Source organism: Candoia aspera, chromosome 3 (genome assembly GCF_035149785.1).
Source record: "Candoia aspera isolate rCanAsp1 chromosome 3, rCanAsp1.hap2, whole genome shotgun sequence".
In the NCBI taxonomy this organism is placed as follows: Eukaryota; Metazoa; Chordata; class Lepidosauria; order Squamata; family Boidae; genus Candoia; species Candoia aspera.
The window spans coordinates 150,321,409-150,346,946 of NC_086155.1; the positions used below are offsets into that span (position 1 = coordinate 150,321,409).

General features: G+C 39.0%; 1 protein-coding gene across 1 annotated transcript; it reads right to left on the reverse strand.

Annotated features, from left to right (window-relative positions):
• Nucleotides 1–560: 560 nt before the first annotated feature.
• On the reverse strand, nt 561–25,538 carry CNDP1 (carnosine dipeptidase 1). The gene is made up of 12 exons (XM_063299032.1): nt 25,402–25,538; nt 20,782–20,904; nt 19,421–19,564; nt 17,940–18,102; nt 12,401–12,489; nt 10,289–10,489; nt 8,463–8,547; nt 7,563–7,723; nt 3,085–3,249; nt 1,894–2,035; nt 1,210–1,357; nt 561–771 (listed from the first exon to the last, which is right to left on the reverse strand). Exons 2-12 carry the CDS (start codon nt 20,881–20,883, stop codon nt 681–683), a joined length of 1,491 nt encoding a protein of 496 aa, XP_063155102.1. The 5' UTR covers nt 20,884–20,904; nt 25,402–25,538; the 3' UTR covers nt 561–680.

Below are 25,538 nucleotides of genomic sequence, written 5' to 3' on the forward strand. Positions count from 1 at the left end.
GCTGATTTTTCAACCCTTTTGCCACAAATTTTTGTGGCAAGGTCTTGGATGCTTAAGGATCACACAAACGGGGTACAAGCTGCCACATACAGCCTGCAGGCTGCCATTCTGTAATGGTAGTGGGAAAAACAGATGGGGCTGTTCATCTGTAATGGTATGTGGCAAAGAGACGGCTGCCAAGGGAATGGTCAGGGAAGAGACAGCATAGCCCGCAACTGGATAGGGGGTGGGGCAAGAGGCTTAGAAGACACCCTCCCTAGTTTCTTGGGCTGTAAAGGAGATGGGGGCAGGGGAGGACTGTACTTTCAGACTTGCAAGATTCTGTCAACGTAGCTTTACAATAAAATAGAATTAGCTCATCTGGTTGTGATACCTACCTATCTATCCTACCTACCCCGCAAGGCCGACACCATCCCTGGTTTTATATGAACTAATTTACTCTGGCTTATTCAACAAATAGTACAATGTGTGAATCCAGCCTTTCTATTATTGAAATACATACATTTAAGGGACAACATGCATTCAGAATGAGAAAGAAATATCTTGCTGTGTAGCATAAGGATTTGTCAGTCTGAAAATATATTTCTGGAAAGATTCATACAGCATCATTATATGCATTTGGAGCTGCAACCATACCCAATACAAACATGAAACTAATAAGATTGTAGTTTTATGCACCATCATATCACCACTTTCAAATGGGAGGCTTGAAGTTTTGAAATCTCCAGTAAAAAGGAGACAAACATCTTTGTTCCATTGATATAGTTGAATCTGATCAGGAAAGGAAAGGAAAGAAAAACAGTTGTAAAGCAATTTAAAAGTAAAAGGTGCTATGTTGCTTTGAAGTTCTAAACAGCTGGCCTGTGGGCTGAGTTTGATATATGAACCCAGATATTTTGTAAATGACGGGCTTTAGCTTAGTATTATGTCTCAAAGAGGCTGCAATGACTTGTCCAACAAATTACGGTTAAAACAAATCTTGGTTTAACACAAAGTATGAACCAGGTTTTATACAACCTGAGTCCTCTATAAATAGTTTTCAAGCGCCTGAAATAAGATATACAGTAATGCACACAAAAATGGGGGACAGAGAAATAGTTATCTCCTTCCACAATTATCCCCACAATTGGTAGAAATAAAAATGGGGGAGGGGAGATTATGCTTATCTTTCTCTTATGCTAACATATGAAATTAATTTAACTTGTGAACCTGCTTATTTTCTCTTTCTGGGAATGCTCCCCATCATCCACTGCACCAATTGGAAGCATCATCACACTCTTCCTCGTTATATTCTGAAGGACCCCAGCAATTGGAATTGTTGATCCATCCCGGATCATGTCTGGATCCTGGTTAAAAACTGAAACATAGGTAAGGAGAAATATATATTCCTGATGTAAAATTTATTTTTTTGTGGTGGCAAATAAAAAAATAAAAACAAGATATAATTACTGGCAAAGTGGTATATGTTGGTAAACATTCCTAGGTACTTAAGTACGAGTCATTCTATAGAAACTAATTTAGCAATTCCAACATTCCATGCTGTGCTTAAGTTTGAGTAGGCATGGGAAAAAGCTTGAATGGTTGCCCTTTATCCCCTGGCCAGCCTGTACTGTATCAGAATTTGTTTTTGAAATCCCTTCAAAAGTGGCTTTTGATGCAACATATAGATGTTATATCTGAAATGTCCTTATAAGATAAAAATACTGTTGTGTAACTCAACCATAGCTTCCATCTGTATCTGAAGAATCTTCCTATTTCCAGTTCTGTAGAACTTTAAATGGAAAAATACACAAGTATAATATAAATTTTGATTAGCCTTTGTTGCTTGTCCTTATAAAGACACAGGGAAGCCACATGCAGAACATAAACTGCAATGCCTAAAACAGTACAAACCTTTTCTGATTGCCTTTTTAGCAGCTGTATACTGAGGATCATTAATATTGGCAATCCAGGGCTTTGCACCCAATTCCATAGACACTGTCAGTTTATTTGGACTTCTTCGGTTAGAGAATACATTTTCTAAATGTTTTTTCACCTAAAAATAGAAATAAATTATTTTCAGCTTAACGTATTTGTGGTCTTTTAAATATTATTTGAATTGTGTTTAACTCAAAGCAGGAAGCCTCTGAATGAGTGAGTGAGCTAGGCTAGAAGATTGGGGGGTGGGGTGTCAACTAAAGTCAAGATAGTAGTCAGTACCATCCAATCAAAGGGCATAAAAAGGGATGGTGCTTGATTACCATCACCCCTCATGGATGGTCCTACCTCTAGTAACCCTCCATGCCTCACCCTCAGTTTCCTTCTGGTATGCCTGCTGTTCTTTAACTTTCCCCAACTCAGAACCTCTTCACAATCTTCAGCCTGTGCCAGTGTCAGGAGTTTGTCCTAGACAAGTCCTCCACACCCAGAATCTGGGCTGTAAGCAATTTGGTTCCCTCCACCCCCACTTCACAGACTACAGCTGAACAAACTGAGGGAGAAAGATGCAGTTTTGATTTTGGCAAGGGTTGGACCCCTTGGTGATCAAACAATATTGGGATCTGAATCTTGCAGCCACACCAAATCTCTTCATATCATTCTTGTTTTCCATAGACTGGGCCCTGAAAAGCTATTAAAAACTGACAAGCCATTAGAAAAAGTATTTCTCAGAAGAAAACAGATCATTCCAGCTGGTTGATTGGTCAGTTTCTCCCCTAATTCTGATTCAAGGCAGCCTGGTAACCCAGCAATGCTAAGAAGGCCAGGAACCAAAAGCAACTAGGCATGCAGCTGAATTTTACCTATTTATCTGACCCAGGAAGCCAGCTGTTCCTCATTCTACTGTGGGCTATTAACACCAAACTGTTCAGGGCTTAGACTGTAACATGAATAACCCAGGGTCTGCTAGTATGACGAAGCCCTGTTACCAAGGTCTCTTGCACATAATTCAATGTCTTGCTTAGTTGCTCCTTCTTCATATCTCATTATGAAAAAGAGGTACGATACCAAAACAGTGTCAGACTGAACCACTCAGAAATATGCTGAAGATCAATAACTACTCATCTAAGATATGATGAAAGTCATTAAGTTTCAAGAAGATATTACCTGATGTTCCACTTTAGACAGGTCCATATGAGGGACTTGCCGGATTGAAAACTTTCCTATGACTCTTGATGGTATAACCGTTTTCATACCTGGTTCGTAAAAAGCTCCCTCTATCCCATGAATAGAGAGACATGGCAAGTGCCACATATGTAAGAGTATTTTCTCCTTAAAAAGAGAATGAACAAAGCAAAATAGAAAACTTTAGCCAGAGTGCATTCAGTAAAGCTAGCAAGCAATGATATCACTTTCAGGATATCTTTATAAATATTACTCCAATTCCATTGCTTTTTCAGTGGCTGCTCCCACACAACTAAAGCCAAGTTTAAAAACCAATCATAAACAGTTTATTATGTTAAGCAGGTGCCAGCCCTCCAACATAGACCAGACTAGGAAACCAAAGTTATTCATGCTAATGCTACTTTTATCATGTGGTTATATGAACAGAATCTTGCAAGTGAATGTGCTTCCCCCATCCCTCCCTTTATCTTTGAGAGAACTAGGGAAGGTCACTTCTGGGGGAGAAATGGCAAGCTGAAAACAGCTCCACTAAAAACAGAGACAATGATTGTAGTGGAACGAAGAGCCAGTAAGTGCATTGGCTCTTTGTAATTCCTTTCCAGACAAGGAGAGGACTTGAGATCACCCACAGGTGTTCCAGACATCTGCTTCTCACAAGAAGACACAAGACAGCAGTCTCCGGAAGATTTAGAGCTCTGGGAGACGAGGGCATAAGCCATCTTGCTTAAACCACAGTCAGCACCTTTAAAAGGACACTGGGTTTGCATACTTTCTTTTCTAATCACTTTCAGAAATTGCTTGTTAACTGCTTTTCAGATATTAGGAACCTTTGGATCAACAAGTCTGAAAACACCAGGTGAATTTCCTTCAATCCTTAGCCAAAGAAGTTTTAAATACAAGTTTAAGGCCTTAATTTTTTTAATAAACAGCAAAAGGATGATTAGAACTTTGATTCTGGAAAGTTACAAACAGTCCAGATGGATTTGAAATAAGATTTTGAAATTAATTATAAGAATCCTTCCCATGGGAAAATGTGTTTGTTTTGAATCCTTTTTTTAAAAAAACATGATAGCATGGAACTTTGAAGGTTGGACACTAGTGGGAACCAGAAGGAACTAAAGATTACAATTAAAGGAGAAGAACACTTAAATTTGACTTACAAACACAGAATGAAGCAAAATATTTTAACATTGGACATATTGAAGGATATTTTTGAACAATGGACCCAGAACTTAATTTTCAGAGTGTCTGCCTCTATAAATAGACTGTGTTTAAAAGATGTTATGGAAAAGGAACACGTTTTACCTGACAAGAGTGAGACTGAGTTGAAAGTGGATTTAAAAATGACAGGCTACAAGAATTATATGGAAAAAGATGTTATACTGGACTTACAAAAGAAACTGGCTGATGTCTTAATAATTAAAAGGGATATACAAATAACAAACCAAGAGAATGAACTGGGTAATTTTCCTATACTGGATTTTCCAAAGAGGCTTGTTAAACTTTGAAGCGTTTTGTGAGGAGGGACAAAGAAAAAATGAAAAGAAATAAAGTTCTAGGGCATTATTTGAATGGACTAAAGATCAAGATGGTTAAAAGGAAAAGGAAGGAATATAAAGTTAGTTTATTTGATCAAGGTTAAAATAAATATGTTATCTCTGGTAACCCTTAACGGACTTCTGCTGACATCAGGACTGAAATGATGAGGCTTTAAGGCTTTGTTTATAGATAAGAGATGGGATATGGAAAGAAGAGATCATTTGTTGTATTTTAAGAGAAGGTGATAAGTTACTAAAATTGTTTATACTTGTTATGATGAAGGGGGTAGTCGTTTCTTTATATATTTCTTTCCTTTACTACTATATTCTTATTTTTTCTTTCTGTTCTTTTTCTTTTCTGCACCATCTATTTTTTCTTTTTATTCTTTTCTTTTTTTTGTTTGTATTAGTTTTTATTGTTGCAATTGCTATTTTTAATTAATCTATTAAAGAGAGAACTAGGGAAGGCCTTCTCTGAGATGTTTACGCAGGTTACAGAACTGCCCTGGACTCAGATTTATTTTATCTGACTATTGTCTTGCTTGCATCTCTTCCTCCTGTTCCTCAAGGTTATTCCTTCTTCCCATTACATCAGGATTTATTCTGTAAGTATGTCTAGAGCTACAGCTGGCATGGCTGATCATATAGGTGAAGCTTGTATGACTTGTTTCCTCACAGAATCAATGTTCCCTCTTCCATTAAGGCAAGACTTGCAGCCTGAGCATCACATGCAGCCCAAAATCCCTTGAATCCCCCTTTTGACCACACCATTGACTGGCTACCTGCCAGCTGTCCCAGGTAGACCAGACAGGAAACATGACCATATGAGCTAATTCTACTTTATTGTAAGGCTACATTAACAAAATTTTGCAAGTCTGAAAGTACAAATCTCTTGCCATCTCTTTTATAGCCTGGTAAGTTAGGGAGGTTCCTTTCTGAGTGTTCTTCTCTGCCCATTATGGGGCTATGCCCTCTCTTATCTGATCATTCCCTAGGCAGCATCTCTCTCTCCCCCACCCTGTCTCCCAAGGTCATTCCCATTACACTATCAAAGGATTCTTCACGCTGCATTACAGTGCCAATTCTTTGGTCATTAAGGCCCAAACTACATATAACATTAAACGTGAGGTTTAACAAAATATTCAAACTGGACTAGGACAGTCAGAGAGACTGAATTTAATTCTTCCTTTCTCTCACAACAGTCTTGATCACAACTGCTCTTTTGAAGCTGCTGTTTCAGTCTGCTACATGCATTGGTTGGCACCAGTGAGTTCTGCTGTCACAAGTAAGTTGATTTGGAAGTTGTTATTTATGGGTTCATGTTCTGCAGCAGACTGAAAAAATAATTCTTATGTCATTTACCTCAATGAGAACATCCCAATGGATGGACCTTTTCCTATTTGCATCTGACAATGGCATAAATATGCCCTGGCAACAGCACTTTTTCGTATGTCCTCCGGAAATTGCCTTCATGTCACTCCAGTCCATCTGAGACACAACCTTAAGTTATCCTTAATTGTGTTGATGTTAAGTAGTGTTTTCTCCCTTATTCCTCACCATCCAAGGGCAGCTCTAAGTGTGTCAAACCTTCTAGGCTTTCTCACCCATTAACTTAGAAGGCAGTCAGATGACTGCACTAGCTTGAAACAGATGTATTAGAGGCAACATAGGTATTGGCAAAGGGGCACAGTATCATGGGAAGATAGCTTTATGAGAATTCAAGAATGGACGGACATCGCTTCCATTCAGCATTGGAGCATGGCCCTCCAATGCAAATGTCAGGTTTGAAGGATTTCTTTTGTGACCACAGTGGGGATATCATTGAGATTCTGCTTCCTCACACCAAGACTGTTTCAAGTCATATACAGCATACCTAATAAATGATGTGTCTAGGTTGTTAAATGTTAATTTACAATCTGAAAGTTGCTGACAAGAAAATGTTTCCTTAATTCCACAATGTTCAATTACTTGCTAGGTTAATTTAAGTACCTGCTACAAGGATCTTTAGGTCTGACAAGAGAAATAAAATTGATGTTTTCCTTTTTTTCTACTCAAATCTTTGAAAAGCAGGTAACTATAAATAATTGCAATGAGAAAGGGTCCTGTTGTTTCTTTATAACATGATGGGTTGAAACTTTTATCATGTTTTGTTGTGTAAGCCAATTTACAAAAATTATACAAAACACTAAATGTGTGAAATCATTTATCTGATTTCTTATTCCCAAGCATGATTTCACATCTTTCAATATGTATAGGAAGCAGGAAAGACCAACACATTTAGTGTTTTGTATGATTTTTGTAAATTGGCTTACACAACAAAACATGGGAGGTCTAGAACCTAGATACTAGACCTGGTCTTTTTTTGTCTACCCAAACAAGCGGCAAAGTGGAAACCAACAAATACCATGTATGATAATGATAATGAAGAGCCAGATCTACTGTGATTAAATTCTTTGACAGTCCAGTGCAACATTTTTATCAAGGTATTAAATACTCAGTTCAAAAAACATGAACATCAATTACCCAGACAGCTTGAACAGGGAAAAACAGGCAAAAAAACAGCATTATGTCCATAAAACACATTGATACAAAGGTACTTATTTTCTTTTTACCATATATTTCAAATTGTTTTTCTTCAGACTTATTTTCTTAAATATAACATTACTGGGTCTTCCTATTGCTTTTATTTATTTCCTTTTGCCTGCCTTCGTTTCCTTTCCTACCCAGTGCTTCCAAGGGGACAATTTCTAATAAAACTAATCAAAATATGTGCATCTATTCTCTTTCCCTGACTTTTTGTGAAGAAAGAGGACAGAGTCTGCAGCGGGAAATATGATAGATACTGTATACATACAGTAGTCTTGTCCTGTGAATGGGGAGTTTTGTAACCATTTCTTCAGACTATCACTGAAAGTACTGTACCTTGGTATCATAGAGGAATTCCTTTACTCCAAGATTTGATTTATGTTCTTGTGTATCAAATTCTATTAACTCATATTGCTTTTTATCTTCCTGTGTAAATGGAGCCACATCATCATACATTCCGGGGATCAGAATACGTCCAGATGAATTCACAAGACTGTCTATGGAACCAAAATAAAATGTAATCATTATTTTACCATATGTTTTTACTGTTAAATGAAATCTAGCTAAGATATTGCCTGGCTCTAATCTGTTAAGGGAGGGAGGAAACCAAAAATGTAGATGTTACTGTGCTACATGTGAAATATAGGTGTGGATGGAAAATGGAGAGACATTTTAAAATAAAAGGAAATATATTCTGGTATGTTTACTTCTGCTTTATGAACAGATTTAAACAGAACCAATTTAAGTTTTGTGTGATTTAAGCCTCTGCATCAATTAATTTTCATATAAATTATACCAGCCATTATAACATGTGGTTAGTTTACATCAGTTAGCCTCATGCCCATGTTCTGATTAGCATTCCACTTCTATGTTTTAGCCTTACAGTTAAGATCTCCTTAAATATCACAATGACTTTGGCATTAGCGAAGGCTGTTCTGGAAAGCCTTTTACAACTTTCCCACCTTTCCATACAGCACCAGTTATCTGTGTGTGTATACTGCTCTATAATAGAGTTGAGGGACTTGCTCACAACTCAGCCTCCCAATCTTCTGGAGGATTTCAGGAGTCTACTCAGTGATGCTGCGAAATTATCAGAAGGACATGATTAAACATTTTCAACCCAGTTTTTGACTTTCATGGTACTACATGCTGATGAAATGGGAGGCCACCCACTCCTATCAATAAAAACTTTGGCTAACTAATTCCATGTAGACAATGTATACTTTTCTTCTTTACCAAGCAGAGCTACCAAATCAGACATGGGTTCATGGAGGATGCCACCTGCACTTCCTGAATGAAGATCTTTTTCACCACCTTCTACCTAAGTAAAATAAAGACAGCATATTGGTCATCACACAGATAAGGTCAACATTTAAATGAATTTTGAATTTATAGTACTGGTGTTTTATTTGTGCTTGCACCAAAGTTAATTGTAAAAAAACGATTCATTTTTTGTCTATCAGTTAGCATGGATTCCTCCAATGTTCAAACCTTCTGTTGCCCTTGCTATATCAGGATAGTTGTTTAACATAGTTACATCTGTAAATGAAGAATATGCAAATAACAAACATTCATATAACTATGTTTATTGTACTAATCAATAACTACAATAAAGGCTATTTTGAAGTATGTTCTTAGAGATTAGGGCAGTCAAGGAGACCATCCACCCAGAATTTTTTTGGAATATTGGAAACACTGCTTAAGGATCCTCAGCAAGAGAGACATACATCAGGCTAGGATAGAGTTCAGTTTTCCACAGAACTAATGGAAACTCACCTGGGATGGAGGGTCTTTATGTCTAGCTTACGTGAGGACAGAGAGTGAGAAAATAGTCCTGGCTTATACATTGGACACTAGCTACCAGCTCTGTTAAAAGCTGCTACTTGTAATGAGCCAAGAATACAGGTAGCTGTCAATCCAAGAATTCCGTATGCCCAACGTTATTTTGAAGCCAGTGTGGAATGGTGGGTAAAAGATACTGATTCTGACTGAAAGAAGCCCAATCTGAAATTTCTGTCAGGCATTATAAAGCAATCTTGAACAAGTCACTATTCTTTTACACCTAATCTATCTCAAAAGGTTTATTTATTTATTTTATTTATTTATCAAATTTATCAAAAGGTTGTCATGAAAATAAAATGAGGTAGCTCTATAAGCTCCTGATCTGTTTACATAGAGTGTAGGAAACAAGTATGATAAATACGAGCATGAGAAACAGTGAAGGAAATACAAATTTATGCTTATTAGCTTAGGGCTGATGATTAAATCCTTGGAAATGTCAGGCTTAGTTAAGAAGAAGAGCAGAAAAGGGGCAGAGAGATGAAGAAGTCCTGTATGGAAGTGGTGGGAAGAAGATCTATCAGTAGATCTCAAGAAGGTTTGCAGGAAGTCAGCCTGGGTTTCTGACTCCCAATCAACTAACTACAACGACGGCTAAAAAGCAATAGCCCTTCCCCTAAACTGGGTTGCTGAAAAAGAATATTTATAGGAAAACTAGGAGTGAATGTTTGCACAAAAAAGCTGTTAACCTTGATCCTGGTATAGTTCACAAACAACTGATCTTAGCACATGCTCAGAGCTTCCAGGTTTTAGTGTCCCATCATTCAAATGAGCTATCTCTTTTCATCTAATCTAGTTGATGGATTTTAGGATTCTTGTTCATCTGTTATCTGTTGGTTACTTTTATATCCTTCCTTTTCTCCATGGAGTTCAAGGGTGTCATCCCTGATTTTATCCTGTCACAACTCTGTGAATTTGTTTGGGAATTTGTGACAGCTCAGACTCTCCCAGGGAGCTCCTATGATTTCCTGATTCTAGTCCAACATTCTAACCACACACAGACTACACCCATTCTTCTACAACCTGTTGCTCTCTGTACATATTACACAATTCCCACCAAAAAGTGAAATTATAGAAGTTGTAATCCAATTTTTCTATTGGGCATCAAGTTGGGAAAGCTTATCTGGAGATAGTAAAATTTGCATCCTATCAGTTTCAAAGAAACTCCCCCAGAACACAATCAGAATTTTTAGTCACAAGTAATTGTGGTTTTACCATTTTACCTTCACTGAGAAGCAGGCATTTCCTCTAGCTCCATATGTAAGAGCTGGTTTTGTTTTTGTGAGCCAAGTATTATCTGAAATCACAATATAGTCAACACTGGAGAAAAATTGCTCATTTTCTTTTTCAACCAATTTTTCCAATCCAATGGATCCTGCTTCTTCCATGCCTTCAATAAGAAATTTGATGTTTACTGGTAAATCCTGGTAGAGAAAATAAACCCCCTTTTAAGCAACCATTAAAGAAAAAAGAATTCTCAGTATAATGTCAGACAGAATTATAATGTACAATCCCAATAAATTCCAGTTCATTGCAAAGTAGCTTGGATTAGCCTCAACAAAGAGCTTAGTGATTCGCCTCAATAAAGACCTTTGTGGCATTGAGATAAAGCATTTTTGTTCTCTGGTGCAAAAAACAAACATGATTTGTCTCAACAAATCAGGTGCCTTTGAACTGAATTGAGATTCAGCTTCCTTTCCTGAATCCACACGCACACTTTATAAGATCAAACCAACACTTGGAATCAAATTGATTTTATGATTCAAACTGTACATGCAAATCAGATCTTGGCTGATTCACACAGCTCTAGAAATTAGGTTCTTAAAGGCTGCAGATTTCCTACCCCTGTTTTAACTGGAGATATTAAAGCCTGAATGCAGCATAACTGACTAAAAGGGAGTGCTCTGGACAAATACATCTGTGGACTAGACTCTCTGAGATAAATAACAGGGGAAAGAAAGGGAAATCAGAAGCTGTCATAATTACTGTCAGGAATGATCAAAGAATGATCACATGCTGTGTCAAATGCATATGTTTCTAGGACTTGTTGACTTACCAACTACTAAAACCATTTATGAACAGGACAACTACATCTGTTTTAAATGGAATCTGGTCCTTGTGAGTTTGCAAATATACTGAAAGTATGATGACTCCCAGCTCACACTCTTCCTCCCATTCTTGATTATCTCTGTAAGAAACTGACCCTCTCATTCTGAGTTATTCCTTGGTGCTACCTTTCCTATTTTATATGATACTGGAGGGCCAGACTACGTTATGATTTTCTGTTCTTTGAAAAGCATCTTTGGACCATCCAGCCTGCATATATTCTCCAGAATCTAAGGAGGTGTGAATTAGAAAATTCAATTTCTACCCAATGCATAGTTGAACTATGAAATTCACTGCCACCAGATGTGTTCATGGCCACCAGTTTTGATGTTTTAAAAGTAACAGGCATTTCTTGTTATGCTCATGTGTCATCACTGCTATGCAAGCTGCATTGGCTACCAGTTGGCTTCTGGGTGCAATTTAAGGTGCTGGTCGTCATCCATAAAGCCCTTCATGGCATACGGCCTGGTTATTTGAGGGACCACCTATCTCCAATTGTCTTTGCCCATCCATATGTTCAGGCAGACTGGATACACTGCAGGTCCTCTCAATTGAATGTTGTCATCTTATGGGACCAAGGGAGTGTGCCCTCTCTATCGTAGCCCCTGCTTTCTGGGACAGTATCTCCCCAGACATACATATGGCTTCCACTTTCCAAGTGTCTCTCAAGACCTGACTGTGTTCCCAGGCCTGGGATTAATGTGTTAGTAGAGCCCCTATCATGTTTTTTTTAATCGTTATGGCTGTTTTTGTATGGGCTGTTATGCTGTGTAGTTATGTTTTTAATTTGTTTTAAGTTGTATATTGGATGTTGTAAGCCACCCAAAGTCTTTTGGAGTGGGGTGGCTATAACAAATCTAAATAATAATAATAATAACAATAACAACAACAACAGCAACCAGACACAATGATAGAACATGGACTATCAATGGCTAACTATAAACCCTTTCAGAATCCAAGGCTGAGCCCATGAAGTACCAGTTATTTGGGAAGAACCACACAAGAGAACTATTGAGTTTATGTTTTGCATGTGAGATTCCATGATGCATTTGATTGCCCCTGTGTATGAGGGATTCTAGTCTAGATGAGCCTTTAGCCTCTTAAGTGAGTGTTGGATCTCTCCTCCTTGATCTTTCCTTAATTTAAACTGCTTTTCCAAGCTGCTCTACTTAATATTGCTGAAAACATTTAAAATCCTTCTTTTTCTACAAGGCCACTTTTTTACTTACTATGTTTAGTGCTTTGAATGTGCTCACAGCATTTATCCAAGCTAAGACAGGTCCTTTGTTATCAGTTGCTCCACGCCCATACAGATTTCCTTAGGATAAAGGAAACTTATATTAAAATTTGAAACTTCTGATTATGCTAAAAACAGAACAAAGCTCTCTTTCTTTCTCTCTCTTTCAATGGATATGAAGACAGCTGAGGAAGCTCCCTGCTAAGGAGGCTGTGGCAGTAACTTGAAAGAGTAAATGTGCCTAAATAAACTGTGCGTCTATCCAATAGATAGGCCAACCTTAAGAGTCCTGCCTACTCCAAATGGCTTTGCATTTCTTTGGAAGTATCAGGCATGTCTGTGTATCCAGCACTGTTCTTGAATAGTCAGCTCTGCTCAAAAGTGCCTTTCCCCAATTATGATGTATGCATTAGTTGTATCCTTTTTCTGGTATCCCACCTGTTTTGGGCTGGTGGGCAGATTTGGAATGTTGACAAAAGTCTTACAAAAAGGTTGCTGACAAAGGTCTTACCTGCTTGCAAAAGTACTATGTGGAAGATACAGCCAGTTACAAAGCACACATCTACCACAAGGTTTCTTTCACCTACTCTCCACTTCCAAACAGAACACCAAGGTGCAGCTGCCCATCATGTCTAAAGAACTCTTAGGAGTTCTGTTAGAGACCTCAAGCATTCTGGGAAACAGAGATGATGCTAATGGCTGGCACCTTACACTGCAGTATGCTGTCTCTGCCTCTGTCTCTATCATTTCTATCCATCATGTTCAATGTAATTATATACTGTACAACAACAGCGCAAAACCTACAGACTCAGGACTGTGCGTGACACTCCAGATTCTTTGGTCCCAAAACCACACCAAAAGTTGCCACTGCTTTTTGGTTTTTAATGTGCAGAGGAGGGCCTTTACAAAATACATGAGAGAAATAAATTTAAACTATACATTTTGAATGTGTTCATGGGATTCAGTGTAAATGGGAAACTGTCATTTTTAATGTGGCAGAAGAAGAAAATTATTAAAAATATGAGAAATGGATTCAAACTTGCCATTTTAAATATATACATTGTATGCATCTACTGGATTTCAGTTTATATGAGGGAAATTGTAATGGGTAATATGGCAGAAGAGGAAAATTATTAAAGGCACAATTATATTTGCTATATTTAATGCATTAGAGTACAATTCAGGTTATTTTTGTGTGGGTTCATGCATTTTTTTAGAGAATAGTACCCAGCATGCTACTCAGAGACGTGTATATCCTTAGGCCAAAACAACCTGCTCATGCTTGATATATTCCATTAAGATATTTTCAGACAATAAAGTATTAGGGCTTCACTTCAGGAAAACCCTTATTTTTTTTTCAATCTCAGTTGAGATTGCCCTAGTTCATCTAGAATCTTAGAAAAAGTTCAACTGAGATTAGAAAAACTGCAATCAAAATCTTGTGCGCTTTCATTTATATTCAATAAAATGCCTAGGCAGTTCTAAATTCAGTAACTATAGAACAATATTTCTTATTACAAAAGGTTCCATTTTTTATTTTCATCATGGGCATAATGGAAGGCAGGAAAAATAAAAAGACTATTTCATACTTGTATCAAGCTTAGCCCTGTAATTCTCTTTACAATTTTCCTCCCAAATCAGTTGGGCATGTTGTGATACAAGCCTGGTCCTTATGCATGTTCTATGTGACATCAGATGCACATACAAGAGCGTGCAGCATGGCAGTGCAACCCTGTTATCCTTCTGACAAAAGCAGCAAGTTGTCATGGATGCCCACGTCCCAAATACTGCAGTGCCTGAATAATTCTCCTTGCTGATACAAAGGCTCTATCTCTACACTCAACCCAGTTATAAAGCATAAAGACAAGCCCAGATATGCAATGATCATCTCCACAAAACTGTAGAAAGCTTTTTTCTCCCCCGCCATTAATTGAATATTTCATATCCAGCCTAGTCCTTGTTAGAGGTGTAAACCCAATGGCATGAACTCTTCAGCACCTCAAAGGGTAATAGGTGTAGATAGAGAGGGAAGGATTTACTCAGTATCCTCTATCTATAACTCTGCCTGCTCTTTGTCTAAGAGACTGCTAATCTGAACTCAATTTCTTCTGCCTTTCTTCCCAGGCATACATGGATCGAGCATATTCTCTTGGACCTTCTTTCTGGCAGGATGGAGTTAGCTAAGTGCTAGGCCTTGCCTATTACTAAAATGTATTTCCTGTAAATAGAGCTCCTTTCTGTCATAGTTACAAAACCTCATTTGATACAGACTGCATTCCTGCATGGAAGAGATCATTGAAGAAATACATGCAATAGACACCCAGATTTGAGGGACTAGGACAGAAAGATCTAGTACATATGCAAACTTCAAAAGCGCATCTAGGGCCTGAAGCAAGCAGCTGGAACCTGGAATGAGAAGCTCAACCAGATGCTTGTCAAGCAAGCCTTCATGCAAGATAAAGCTGATCCTTGTCTTTATTCCAGATTCAGAAATGACAGGCAGACATACTTACCTTTGTGGATGATTTAATAATGTGTTACCAAGATAAGGATATCCTAGAGATTGTGAGGAACCTCAGCAAGGAAACAGAGGGGAGCATCTCCTACTACCATGGCATCCAGGTAGAAAGAGAGGATGGAAATTACTTCTTCAACCATAGAGAGTTGAAATTTCTTCTTAAATGTCTAGGTGTCATGACCCCATTGCAAGGCACAAAGAGCCTCACAACATGGATCATGATCATTAAGAGAGAGAGGAAGGAGATAATTAAATCAGCGCTTAAACCAAGCACCCACACCCATGGAATCATATGCAGCTGAATAGAAGGACTTCAGATAAGCAGCGATAAGCCGCACCTGGTGCCCTGGAGGACACACCTGAACCAAGAGGACAAGGACAGCCACCGGGAAAACACCCACACAGCCATCAAGAAACCCATCAAGGGAGATTGGGGACAATGAAGGGTGGAGGAGCACGGGACCCCGCAAGAGGGTATATACAGGGTACCTCACCACCGCACCCCCGTTCCCGTTTTTCTTTCTGTCAGAACCGTTTCAATAAACCGGAAATCCTTAATCCCTATTAAGTGAGTCCGTGTCTTATTCGGAGCGAGGCTGACCCTGACACTAGGGCTAAGTAAAGCTAACAAAACCAGTAGGCCTATGGAAACTGACTTCCAGAAACAGATTGCAGATAAGGAGTCCCTGATGGAGACTGTAAATAAAGGACTACAGTTGGAAAGTCCTGTACAGGTAGTCCTCAGGTTACAACCATTTGTTCAGTGACCATTCAAAATTACGACAGCACTGAAGAAGGCGGACTTGTGATGGGTCCTCGGAGTTCTGGCCCTCGCAGCCTCCCTGTGGCCCCATGATCATGATCTGGGCAATTTCTGACATTCACTGCCAGCTTCCAAAAAGCAAAGTCAATGGGGAAGCCATTGGAAGTCGAAATCATGTGAGGTCCTTGCTTAACAAACTGCATGGTCCTCGTTTAACTACAGGAATCAGGACTGCTGGAATTTCCATCACTAAGCAACATAGTCACATGACATCACACTTTATGACTGTGTCACTTAGCAACAGAGTTCCCAGTCCCAATGGCTGTCATAACCCAAGGACTACTGTACTTATAAACAGTGAAAAAAACAGACACTGCTGTAGCAGTTGAGATTCTGTATAGGAATGTGAGTGTATTAAGCAAAGAAGATTAGATTTGAGTCAAGAGGATGGGTAATTACCTAAAAGGCCCTGCATACTTAATCAGACTTCGAGCCAAAATTAATAGGCTACACTGATGCAAATTGGACAGAAGAAAGGAAGAGTTTAAGTCCACAAGCGGATAGCTCTTCTTTTATAGGGGAAACAATCTGTTGAGCAAGCAAGAAGCAATATTTTGCCCAGTCTTCCACCAAGGTAAAGTAGGTATCCACAGCCCAAGCATGCCAGGAGGTTATGCGGCTATATAAACTGTTAATGGACTCTAGGAAAGGTGAACCAAAGCCAACAGAGTTCTTTGAGAATAATCAAGGAAGCATTCAGTTCTTCTATGAAGAGGAAATCACAAAGTACATAGACCCATAGATGTCCCACAGGACTCATCTCATGGGACTGAAATACCATCCATCAGAAAAGTCCATCTGGCAGATACACTTCCAAAGCCTTTGTCCTGAAGTTGGCACAAAACTCTTTGAAAAGTGATGGGTGTTTGGATTGGTGCATAAGCCAATGAGAAGGTGTGTTGGAGTTGTGAATCCAATGGTACTGATTCTTCAGTATTTCATGACCTACTGACTAGAAAGAGGCAGTGGAGTGCAGATAGAGTTAAGGATTTACTCTGTGTCCCCTCTTTGTTTAGCCATTCTGACTATCCTTTGCCTAAAAGATTACTAATCTGAAGTCACTTCTTTCTGCCTTTCTTCCCAGGCACACAGTCATGGAGCACATGCTCTTGGACTCTCCTCTTGGTTGGATGTACTAACTAGATGCTACTAAGTCTGCCTATTCCTGTTAAGTGACCCTGGGTGACCTTGGGCCAGTCACTTTCTCTCAGTTCAACTCACTCCACAGGAGAAAATAGGAGGAGGAAGGAGTATTAGGTATGTTCGCTGCCTTGAGTTATTTGTTTAAAAAAAAGGTGGGATAGAAAATTAATAAATAAAAAAATAAAAATAAAAAAGTATTTCCTATAAATAAATCTCAGTTCTGTTATAGTTACAACACCTGGTTCACTAATCATTGCTCAGGTCAGATTCTACTTTTAGGAAGGTTCACATGTATGCAGAGAATGCCTCAGCCTCCAACAGTCCTAATATATTGGGGAAGGTCCTCTTATAAGAAGTCATCAGATTCATCTTTTAAACAAAGTATTCTTCTTTCTCCAGTTAACAAACTTAAAAGGATTTGCCTGAAAAGAATGGTTACAGTAGGTCTTGTTAGTTATAGATACTTCAGTTTCTTGGTTCTTTATTAGATGTAGTTTTATGGCTGTGTTTGTTTCAATATGTTGATGGGTGATCAACATTATTGTGGGTAATTATTTTCAGAGAGCAAAACACTATGTGTGACATTATATATATTTCAAATAATATGATGATACGGTAGTTACTAGTATATCCTTCCGCCCTGATCAACAAGATTTCCCAATGTTCACAATATTCAAAGAATGTATCTTGACGTTTAGGGAGTGAGTTGTGAAAGGGCCTATAATTTTGTAAAGTTAAAGCTGATTTAAAATACTAGTTTCCAGTTAACTATGGGACAACAACACTTCTCTTCTCTTGCTCCATTCTCTATTGAGAATGAGATTGTGCAGAAAACATCATTTGAAGATGGCACGGATGATTTTGCAACGAAAAGGTCTCAAAAAATTCATCTTTGCTGTTAAGTAAGATTGACATTGATATGACCATGTCTTTGTATATACACAGTGCCTATCCTTGCTGTTTTTATCATACAAACTTTGAAAATTGTCAACTTTTTTTTATACACCTTTTACTTTTGATTGTACTGACTGGATAATACACACATACCATCAATTTCTGTTAGACTGAAAGGATGGGTTTTCCATCCATCTTGACTTTTAGCTGGCATCACATCTACATGTCCGTAAAAACACACGGTTGGCTTCTGTGGATCATCCCCAAACTTTGCCAGAATGATGGGAGGTAATGGAATATTCTGACCATCAGACAGCTGCAGGAAGATATTGAAACATAGTTATTCAATGAGTTTCTTAAGAAAATAATAAGCAATGATTTCCTTCTTTGTGATATATACTTGAAACAATGTCATTTGTGTTAGCTGTTGGCTTTGTTCCAGCTCAGACTTTTTACATATTCACCAAGGATCTATACAGAGAGTCCTCTAACTCTTTTGCTGAACAGGGCCTGGGCATGTCCAATGTCCTTGTCCTGAGAGCTTCACTGTGTGCAGTAGCCATGTAAAAGCTCCTGTTATCATAAGTGACACCTCCATATGACTATTGCCTGCTACTGATTTAAAGTTGGTGGCATTATATTGAGTCAGGCTAGTGTACTGTACTATCAATACTGTGTGGTAATAGTTCTGCTGAGCTTCAAAGGATCTTTTCTCACAGTGTCTGGAGACTGAACCTGGAACTTTAATGTTTTCTGTCTTATCTTTATAGAGCAGTCTACACATATACCTTACACTGGATTCTAATCAGATCCTAAGTACATACTATCTTATCTCTGAGACAGGCAATAATACCAGCCAGCAGAGACCAAACATCTTTTCCTAAATATGTCCTGTTTCTTTTTTCCTGAAGGGACAGAGAATATAGATTCTATCATTAAGGTATTAATCAAGGCTGGGTAATTAAAATCACAACTCAAGAAAAAACCACCTAGTTCAATCCAATCCACTTAGTAGCTTTCCCATATCAAAATCACAGAGCATTTAATTAAACCAACAACAAAGCCAACAGAGCTTCAAGCTATTTAAAAAATAGAGCAAAATAACATTATTTTCATCAATTATCTGATATAATCTGATACTTGAATCTGAAGACATGAAGCCGTCCTGCATGAAAAAAAATATTTTAAGAGAGCACTAAATCTAAACCACTAACATGGCTTGTAGTTGGAGTGGAAGAAAAGGGTGAAATATTCAAAGTTATATTTACTCTTTTATTAGAGAGATTGTGAAGGAAAGCAGCCAGTGCCTTCCAAGAAACTATTATCTTTTTTGGTGCTATTTAATTGATTAGAGGCCTAGCTATTTGCATAACAATTGTAAGACTAAAACATGGACTTGGACTCAAAAACTCTGCCTTACTCATTGCTACACATCTTCCTATCCCTGTCTCTTATTTAGGGCTCCCAGATCTGGGGTGCCACCTTTCTCCTACCAGATCTTTCTGCTGCTTTCTTGTGGTTTGTCCAGATTTTTTGTAACCCAGATCTGATAACTCTATGCTGACCACATTACACAATCAGACATTCCTTCTATTTGAGCACAGGACTCTTCTGATGTAAGCAAGGATCAGTACCTGTTGAATGCCCGTATCGCTGAGCGTCACAACAGCTCCTAAGTCTTCAAGACTGGCTGCAGCTATCTTGACCATTTGTATGACTTTTGCTCTTAGGTGTGGCTGTTGCGGATCACTCTCCACAGCCACCCATTCCTTAAGTTTCTGAAAGGAAAGCCAGAGATAAAATTCATATTCTCATAGAAGTGTCATGCTGTTGTCTGTATGTTCTTTGTTGAACAATCAAGTACTTAGATCAGTGCTTCCCAAACTTTTTCCTTCATTACCCAAAACTGCTTATCAGAAAGCCCTTTTTACCCAATGTAGGTAAAATAAGTCAATTTAATGGGTTCATGTGTCGTTACCCAAGAAAAACCACTTTTACCCAGGTTTGGGTAATTTACCCAGGTTTGGGAAGCACTGACATAGATCAAGAGAGGAGAATATCTGGACTATGTTTCAAATGTGGATTATTATTCCATTTTATCTAGACACAGCATCTTGCAGAACCTACATCTTCCTGTAACCATGTTCCATTTGCCTAGCTATACCTTCTGTAGCAATGCCAGGTCTCCTGGTAAATCAAGGATTCCTGAGGATATAGGAGGATTCCTGCATATATACACTGTAATTTGTGAAGCTGTTGGCAGCAGCTTCTATTGCTCACCAATTACTTTGATACCTCTCCATACATACTCTGTGTTTTTGATTGGAGTATGAAGAGAAGAAAGCAACAGGCAGAGATCCAGAAAACTAATTCTTCATGAACAGAACTTTAAAGCCTCTGCAAGAAGTTTAGAACAGTAATGAAGGAATTTCCGTCAGGCTAAGAGAAGGCAGTTGACCCACCAAGATTACATCTCAGGAGTAATTTTGTATACTTAGGGGTCAGTGTAGATACCTCTCATGTGTGTAAGTTATGCAGATTTAAAGGTGTGTGGTGAGGTTTTGATTCACAGAAGGCTATTCGGAAATGAATTTTGTGATGATTTTTTGTGGTAATATCTATGAATATGAAAATATCTATGAAATATCTGTGAAATGTGGTAGGCCTAATGCAATTTTTCCAAAAGCTTTGTATATTTTCCTAACAACAGGTTAATCAGAACATACTGTATTTAGACTACATCATCATGTCTTGTGCTTTTTAATATCCAGAATGTAACTAATGTACATAAGCCTTGTTTTGTTGTACGTCTTACAGCTCTCCCAGCCAGCATTAATGTTGCCTTTAATTCTTTTTGCACTGTGGCTCAAACTGGCAATCTGCGGGCATTGGCGTGCCAATAATCCTTGCTAGAAATCAGCAAGCTTTCCAAGCAAAGGCAGACACACTTGGGTTGCCTTTTGTTAGCAAAACTCACAATCATTTCTTTTTCTACCTGAACAAATTCATCCTGATGTTCATCAATGTAGTTGAAAAGCTGCTCCTCCAGGGATAAGGAATTGGAAAATAAGGAATTGCCCACTCCAAAGGGCAGCATGATGAGGGAGATGTAGAATAGCTGCAGGTTACAAAGACAAGATTCAGCATCTTAGAGAGAATCTTCAAAGATATTGCAAGATGAAATTATTCTATAGTGTTTTGTAGCTCAGCATTTATAAGTAGACTGAGAAAGTGAAAGAGCAACATCTGCATATAATGGACTGAAAAAAGTAAATCAAACTGTCAAATAGATTTAACTCTATTTAAACACAAGGACACCTTACAACAGTGTTTCTCAGCCTTGGCAACTTGTTGCCCAGGCTGGTTGGGGAATTCTGGGAGTTGAAGTCCACCCATCTTAAAGTTGCCAAGGTTGAGAAACACTGCCTTACAACAATAATGTTGTACCAGTTCTGAAATTTCCCACTAGGATCATCTTCTACCAGTTCTGACATGCATCTCTGTCCCTTAAATTCAGTGTCAGGAGCTGCTACTCACTATTGATTAACAGAAGTTCTGTTAGGAAACTCAGCTTTTGGGAGTAGGGGAGGATTTATTTGTCTATCTCAAAATTTTATGCATACACAATTAACCAGACAATCTTTAAACTTAAAAAAAAACTTTTTTAAAAATAGAAAAGAGAGAAAATCTCTGCCATAGTAACCCATATTGCTGCATCCTTTGATTAGTAGAAAATACTGCCTTTTCCAAAACAGATACATTACACATTTCCAACAACCATTCCTTCACATCTGGAATAATATCTTGTTTCCAATTTCTCAATATGATTCTTTTAGCAACCCCCATGCTCAATACAACCATAATTCCTGATAAGCACTCAGATTCCAAATATAGAAAGGATATACAGGGGGTGTGGAGAAGGATACTGATTTGGGAGAAAAAAAAACAGGATCTCCTTCCCCAGACTAAGGTTTGATTACAAACTTTGAATCCCCCCCCCAACATTCCTAACGTTTATGTGTGACACAATAAAAAACAGGTAGAGCTTCAATCACACCTTTGCAGCTGCCATATTGATTTTTCTGACCATACCCTGCAGACACCCTTACCAGTTGCCCTTTATCTACTTTGGAGTCAGCTGGGTTACTAAAGGGAAAAATACAAAGCAAGCAGATTATGCAACCAGTAGTACGAAATAGCCTTGAAGAAATCTCCTGAGGAAAACTAGTAACTTTATGAATTTGCCTGACCACCCTACTCTTAAGCTGGTCTGAACTGGTCCTTATATGTAGATAAAGGGAGAATGTCTAGAATCAGGGTGTTAGGATTTTCTAGAAGAGCAATGTGTGTATGACACAATGTAACCTTGCTTGGCTATTCATAAATTTTACAGACAGACACACACACACACACACACACATATATCCAATCATGACTGATTCTTGGAAACTGTCTGGACAAGTCCCTGCCGTTTTCTTGGCACGGTTTTTTTCAGAAGTGGTTTGCCACTGCCTCCTTCCTAGGGCTGAGCGAAAGTGACTGGCCCAAGGTCACCCAGCTGGCTTTGTGCCTAAGACAGAACTAGAACTCACAGCCTCTCAGTTTCTAGCCTGATGCCTTAAACACTAGACCAAAGTGGCTCTCATATGAATATTAGTTACATGAATATAGATACTGGAAAAATATATATTCTGGGCTTGTTTCTTTCCAAGAGCTTTTTTGCTTTCTGGATTATCAGTGCCTGATAATCCCTCATTGTTGTTGTTTTTAAAATTTGCCTTGTTAATTTCCACCAGCTTGTTGAATGTTTCACTTGGGATATTTCCCCAGCACTACATACAGTATATCTGGATAATTCTTTTGGAATTTGTCATTTCTAGTTCTCAGTGTGAAACAGCAGGTCCTAAAAACAAGAACTTAAAAAAAACCCTAACTCTAGGGATTGATCGGTTCATGTTGCCATGTTTAAACAAGAAAGGAAAGCCCATTCAAGTATTATTTTCTACTTTCAAAATTTGTTTCACACACACACACACACAGCCTTTGAGTCAATCTTGTCTCCTGGTGACTGCCTGGACTAGTCCTTGAAGTTTTCTTGACAAGATTTTGGAAGTGGTTTGCCAGTGCCTCCTTCCTTGAGCTGAGAGAGAGTGACTGGCCCAAGGTCACCCAGCTGGCTTTGTGCCTAAGGTGGGACTAGAAGTCATAGTCCATTTCTAGCTTGATGTGGATTATTAAATGACAGGGTAAAAGCAAACTGACCAAGCAAACTTAGTGCAAAATGGTAAGCCAGTGAAAAAGAGTAAAAACTTAGGATACTTGTATACTTACCAATTTAATGATGCTTGATCATCAATTAGCAGTATAAAATATGTTATTTATGTCACATTGTGACTGAGGTCAGTTTTGGAAGGAGGCATACAGTTCGTCTTCTGAGAACTACAGAAATGGGCAGGAGCTAGTGATGAACACAGTGGTGCTAACGGGAACAGGATATACAGTGTCTCCATTCACAGAATCACAATTCCACAGATTGGGATCAGTGGCAGCGGGCTTTGTTAAAAGCTCTTCTCTCCAACTATTAATTAAAAATCCCTGGAGTGGGTGACATTGAAAGCCCCCTTCCTCTTTTTTTGCCTTTCTGATCAGTCTGTATGTTAGAAATCACTACTGGATCATGTTATGCTAGGGAGGATTATTTCAACATTTCTTTGAGGCATAGATCTGAATAAACAAAGATCGGGAAAAAGGCTTCCAGCTCACAAGAAATCCCAGCCTAACTATAAGTCCTTGCATACTCTTCAGATGCAGTTTTGATTACGATAAATATACAACTTTGGCTGTAAAAGTAAAAGCCTGCTTATTACAGAATAAAGCTAATGCTTTAGTTAGCAGCAGTTTCGGCGTTATTTGTGAGAGTTATCTGGCATCTTTTAGAGGCAGTGAGAACAAAGAGAATGAAATTATAGGAGTGGAACTAAGATATTTACCACATATTGCTGGCAGAAGGCACATTTGGTTACAGTCTAAGTGCCAGGTTTGTTGTGGATAATTGTACAAGATTTCCATCTTACTGGAGGAGGAAGCATGACATGAAGATCAGAGACATGAATTGTGATAAATATTTCTTTATCCAGAGGAATAAGATGAAATACTGGCCTTCTTATACATATTGTATGTGCATGAATCTCCTGTAATATTACACCACCATCTAAATCAGCTTTTGATCCATAAGTCATGAATTCACACTACCCAAGCCCAGAGGCACTCTTACAACAGTTAGTTAAGGCTTGTTAACTGCTACCTACTGTAAATGCTATCCACCCCATCCTCAGGTTGACAAAAAACACTGGCATGACATGTGCCCATTGTTGATTGCTATCCCATCTCTATCACTTTTGTTTGCAAGTACTGCCAGTCATCTGACTTCCGTCCAAGTAATGGTGACAAAGCCATTTACACACTTTGAGGTTGCCCTTGGAGGGTGACAAAAAATGGGGAAATTACTGTTTTAATACAGTAGCCACAGCTAAGACAGATTAAAGCCTGTTCCACTCATGGGCTGCAGACAAGGTGAAGGCAGCATTATAGAGAAAGAGCAGACAAAAGATGCTGTTGGGGCATATTTATGAGGTGGTGAGGTGCATGTCAGGATATGCCTGACATCAGCAACAAATTAACCCATTTGGCAAGAGAACTAGCAAATCCAGATCCCAAAACAAGAGCTGTTGCTTAGGTTTGCACTGTTTACAGGTGGCAGACACAAGTTATAAATCAAAAAACATTGAACAGTCACTTGAGTTTTTCCCTTTTCAGTCTGTCTGCTGCTATGACAAAGAGTAGGCAAAAGGTGGGGGGTTTACAAATGCAAAATAGCATCCAGAGACCTCAGCCCATCTCATCTGATATGGAGCTCATTTGATATGGAGCTTCATCAGTGACTCTTCTGGCAATCTTTGGTTGCTAATGATGTTAATAGTAAATGACAATACTATGTTTGTGGGGACTAAGAAAGTTGGTCATCAGTTGTTTTCCCTAAATTATCAGCCAAGTCCACAGGTTTTATTTATTTAATTCTGGCTTAACAGGTTGTGGGAATCCAGCCACTGAAGTATTACAGGAATAGAGGGTGCTCCAAACACATCACCAGATCCAGATCAACCCCTGGCTGGCTGGTTAGAGACTGACACAAAAGAAAACCCTCACAGGCCAAGGAGATGGCCACACACACACACCCAACCTCAACCTCCCTGGCAGGAACCAGAGCCCACTTCCATCAGCCCAGCCAGGGTGCCAGCTAAAGATAATGGAAATGGTAGTCCAGTGCTCCCGCGGCCTGAGGTCAAGTCAGGTCAGGAGGGGCTCATCCTGGCTCACCTCTCGGCTCTCCCCTTGAGGTTGCATTGGCATGGTGAAATGGAGGGCTGGAGGAAAGGGGCGGGGTGGGCCAACGGAGGGCTTTGGCTGCCAAATTGGAGAGCAAGCTGAGGTGGACCACCCTGGAGCCCTATCCTGGTCTCTCGTTCATGCTGTCATTTCTCAATGGGATGGCCAAGGAAGAGGACGAAGGAAGCCGCTCAGAGAGATACTCGGAGGGAGGAGGTTGAATACTCACGAGGCGCTCGCCAAGGGTCTACTCAAGGGGGCAATCCTCTGCGGCCACTCCGCCCTCCCTCGCCTCCAAACGCAAAGGGCACCAGCTAGCCGCCGGGCAGCTGTCAGCCAGTCTTGCGGCTCCCAGCTCGCTAGCTG

What these genes read in the sequence shown, in the direction of transcription:
- CNDP1 (XM_063299032.1), bottom strand. Translation starts at nt 20,883, where the DNA reads ATGCTGCCCTTTGGAGTGGGCAATTCCTTATTTTCCAATTCCTTATCC. An exon ending in CAGTCTAACAGAAATTGATG is followed by an intron (nt 12,490 to 17,939) that starts GTATGTGTGTAT and finishes CTTTATCCTAAG; the next exon opens with GAAATCTGTATGGGCGTGGA. An exon ending in TAAAAAGGCAATCAGAAAAG is followed by an intron (nt 1,358 to 1,893) that starts GTTTGTACTGTT and finishes CCTATGTTTCAG; the next exon opens with TTTTTAACCAGGATCCAGAC.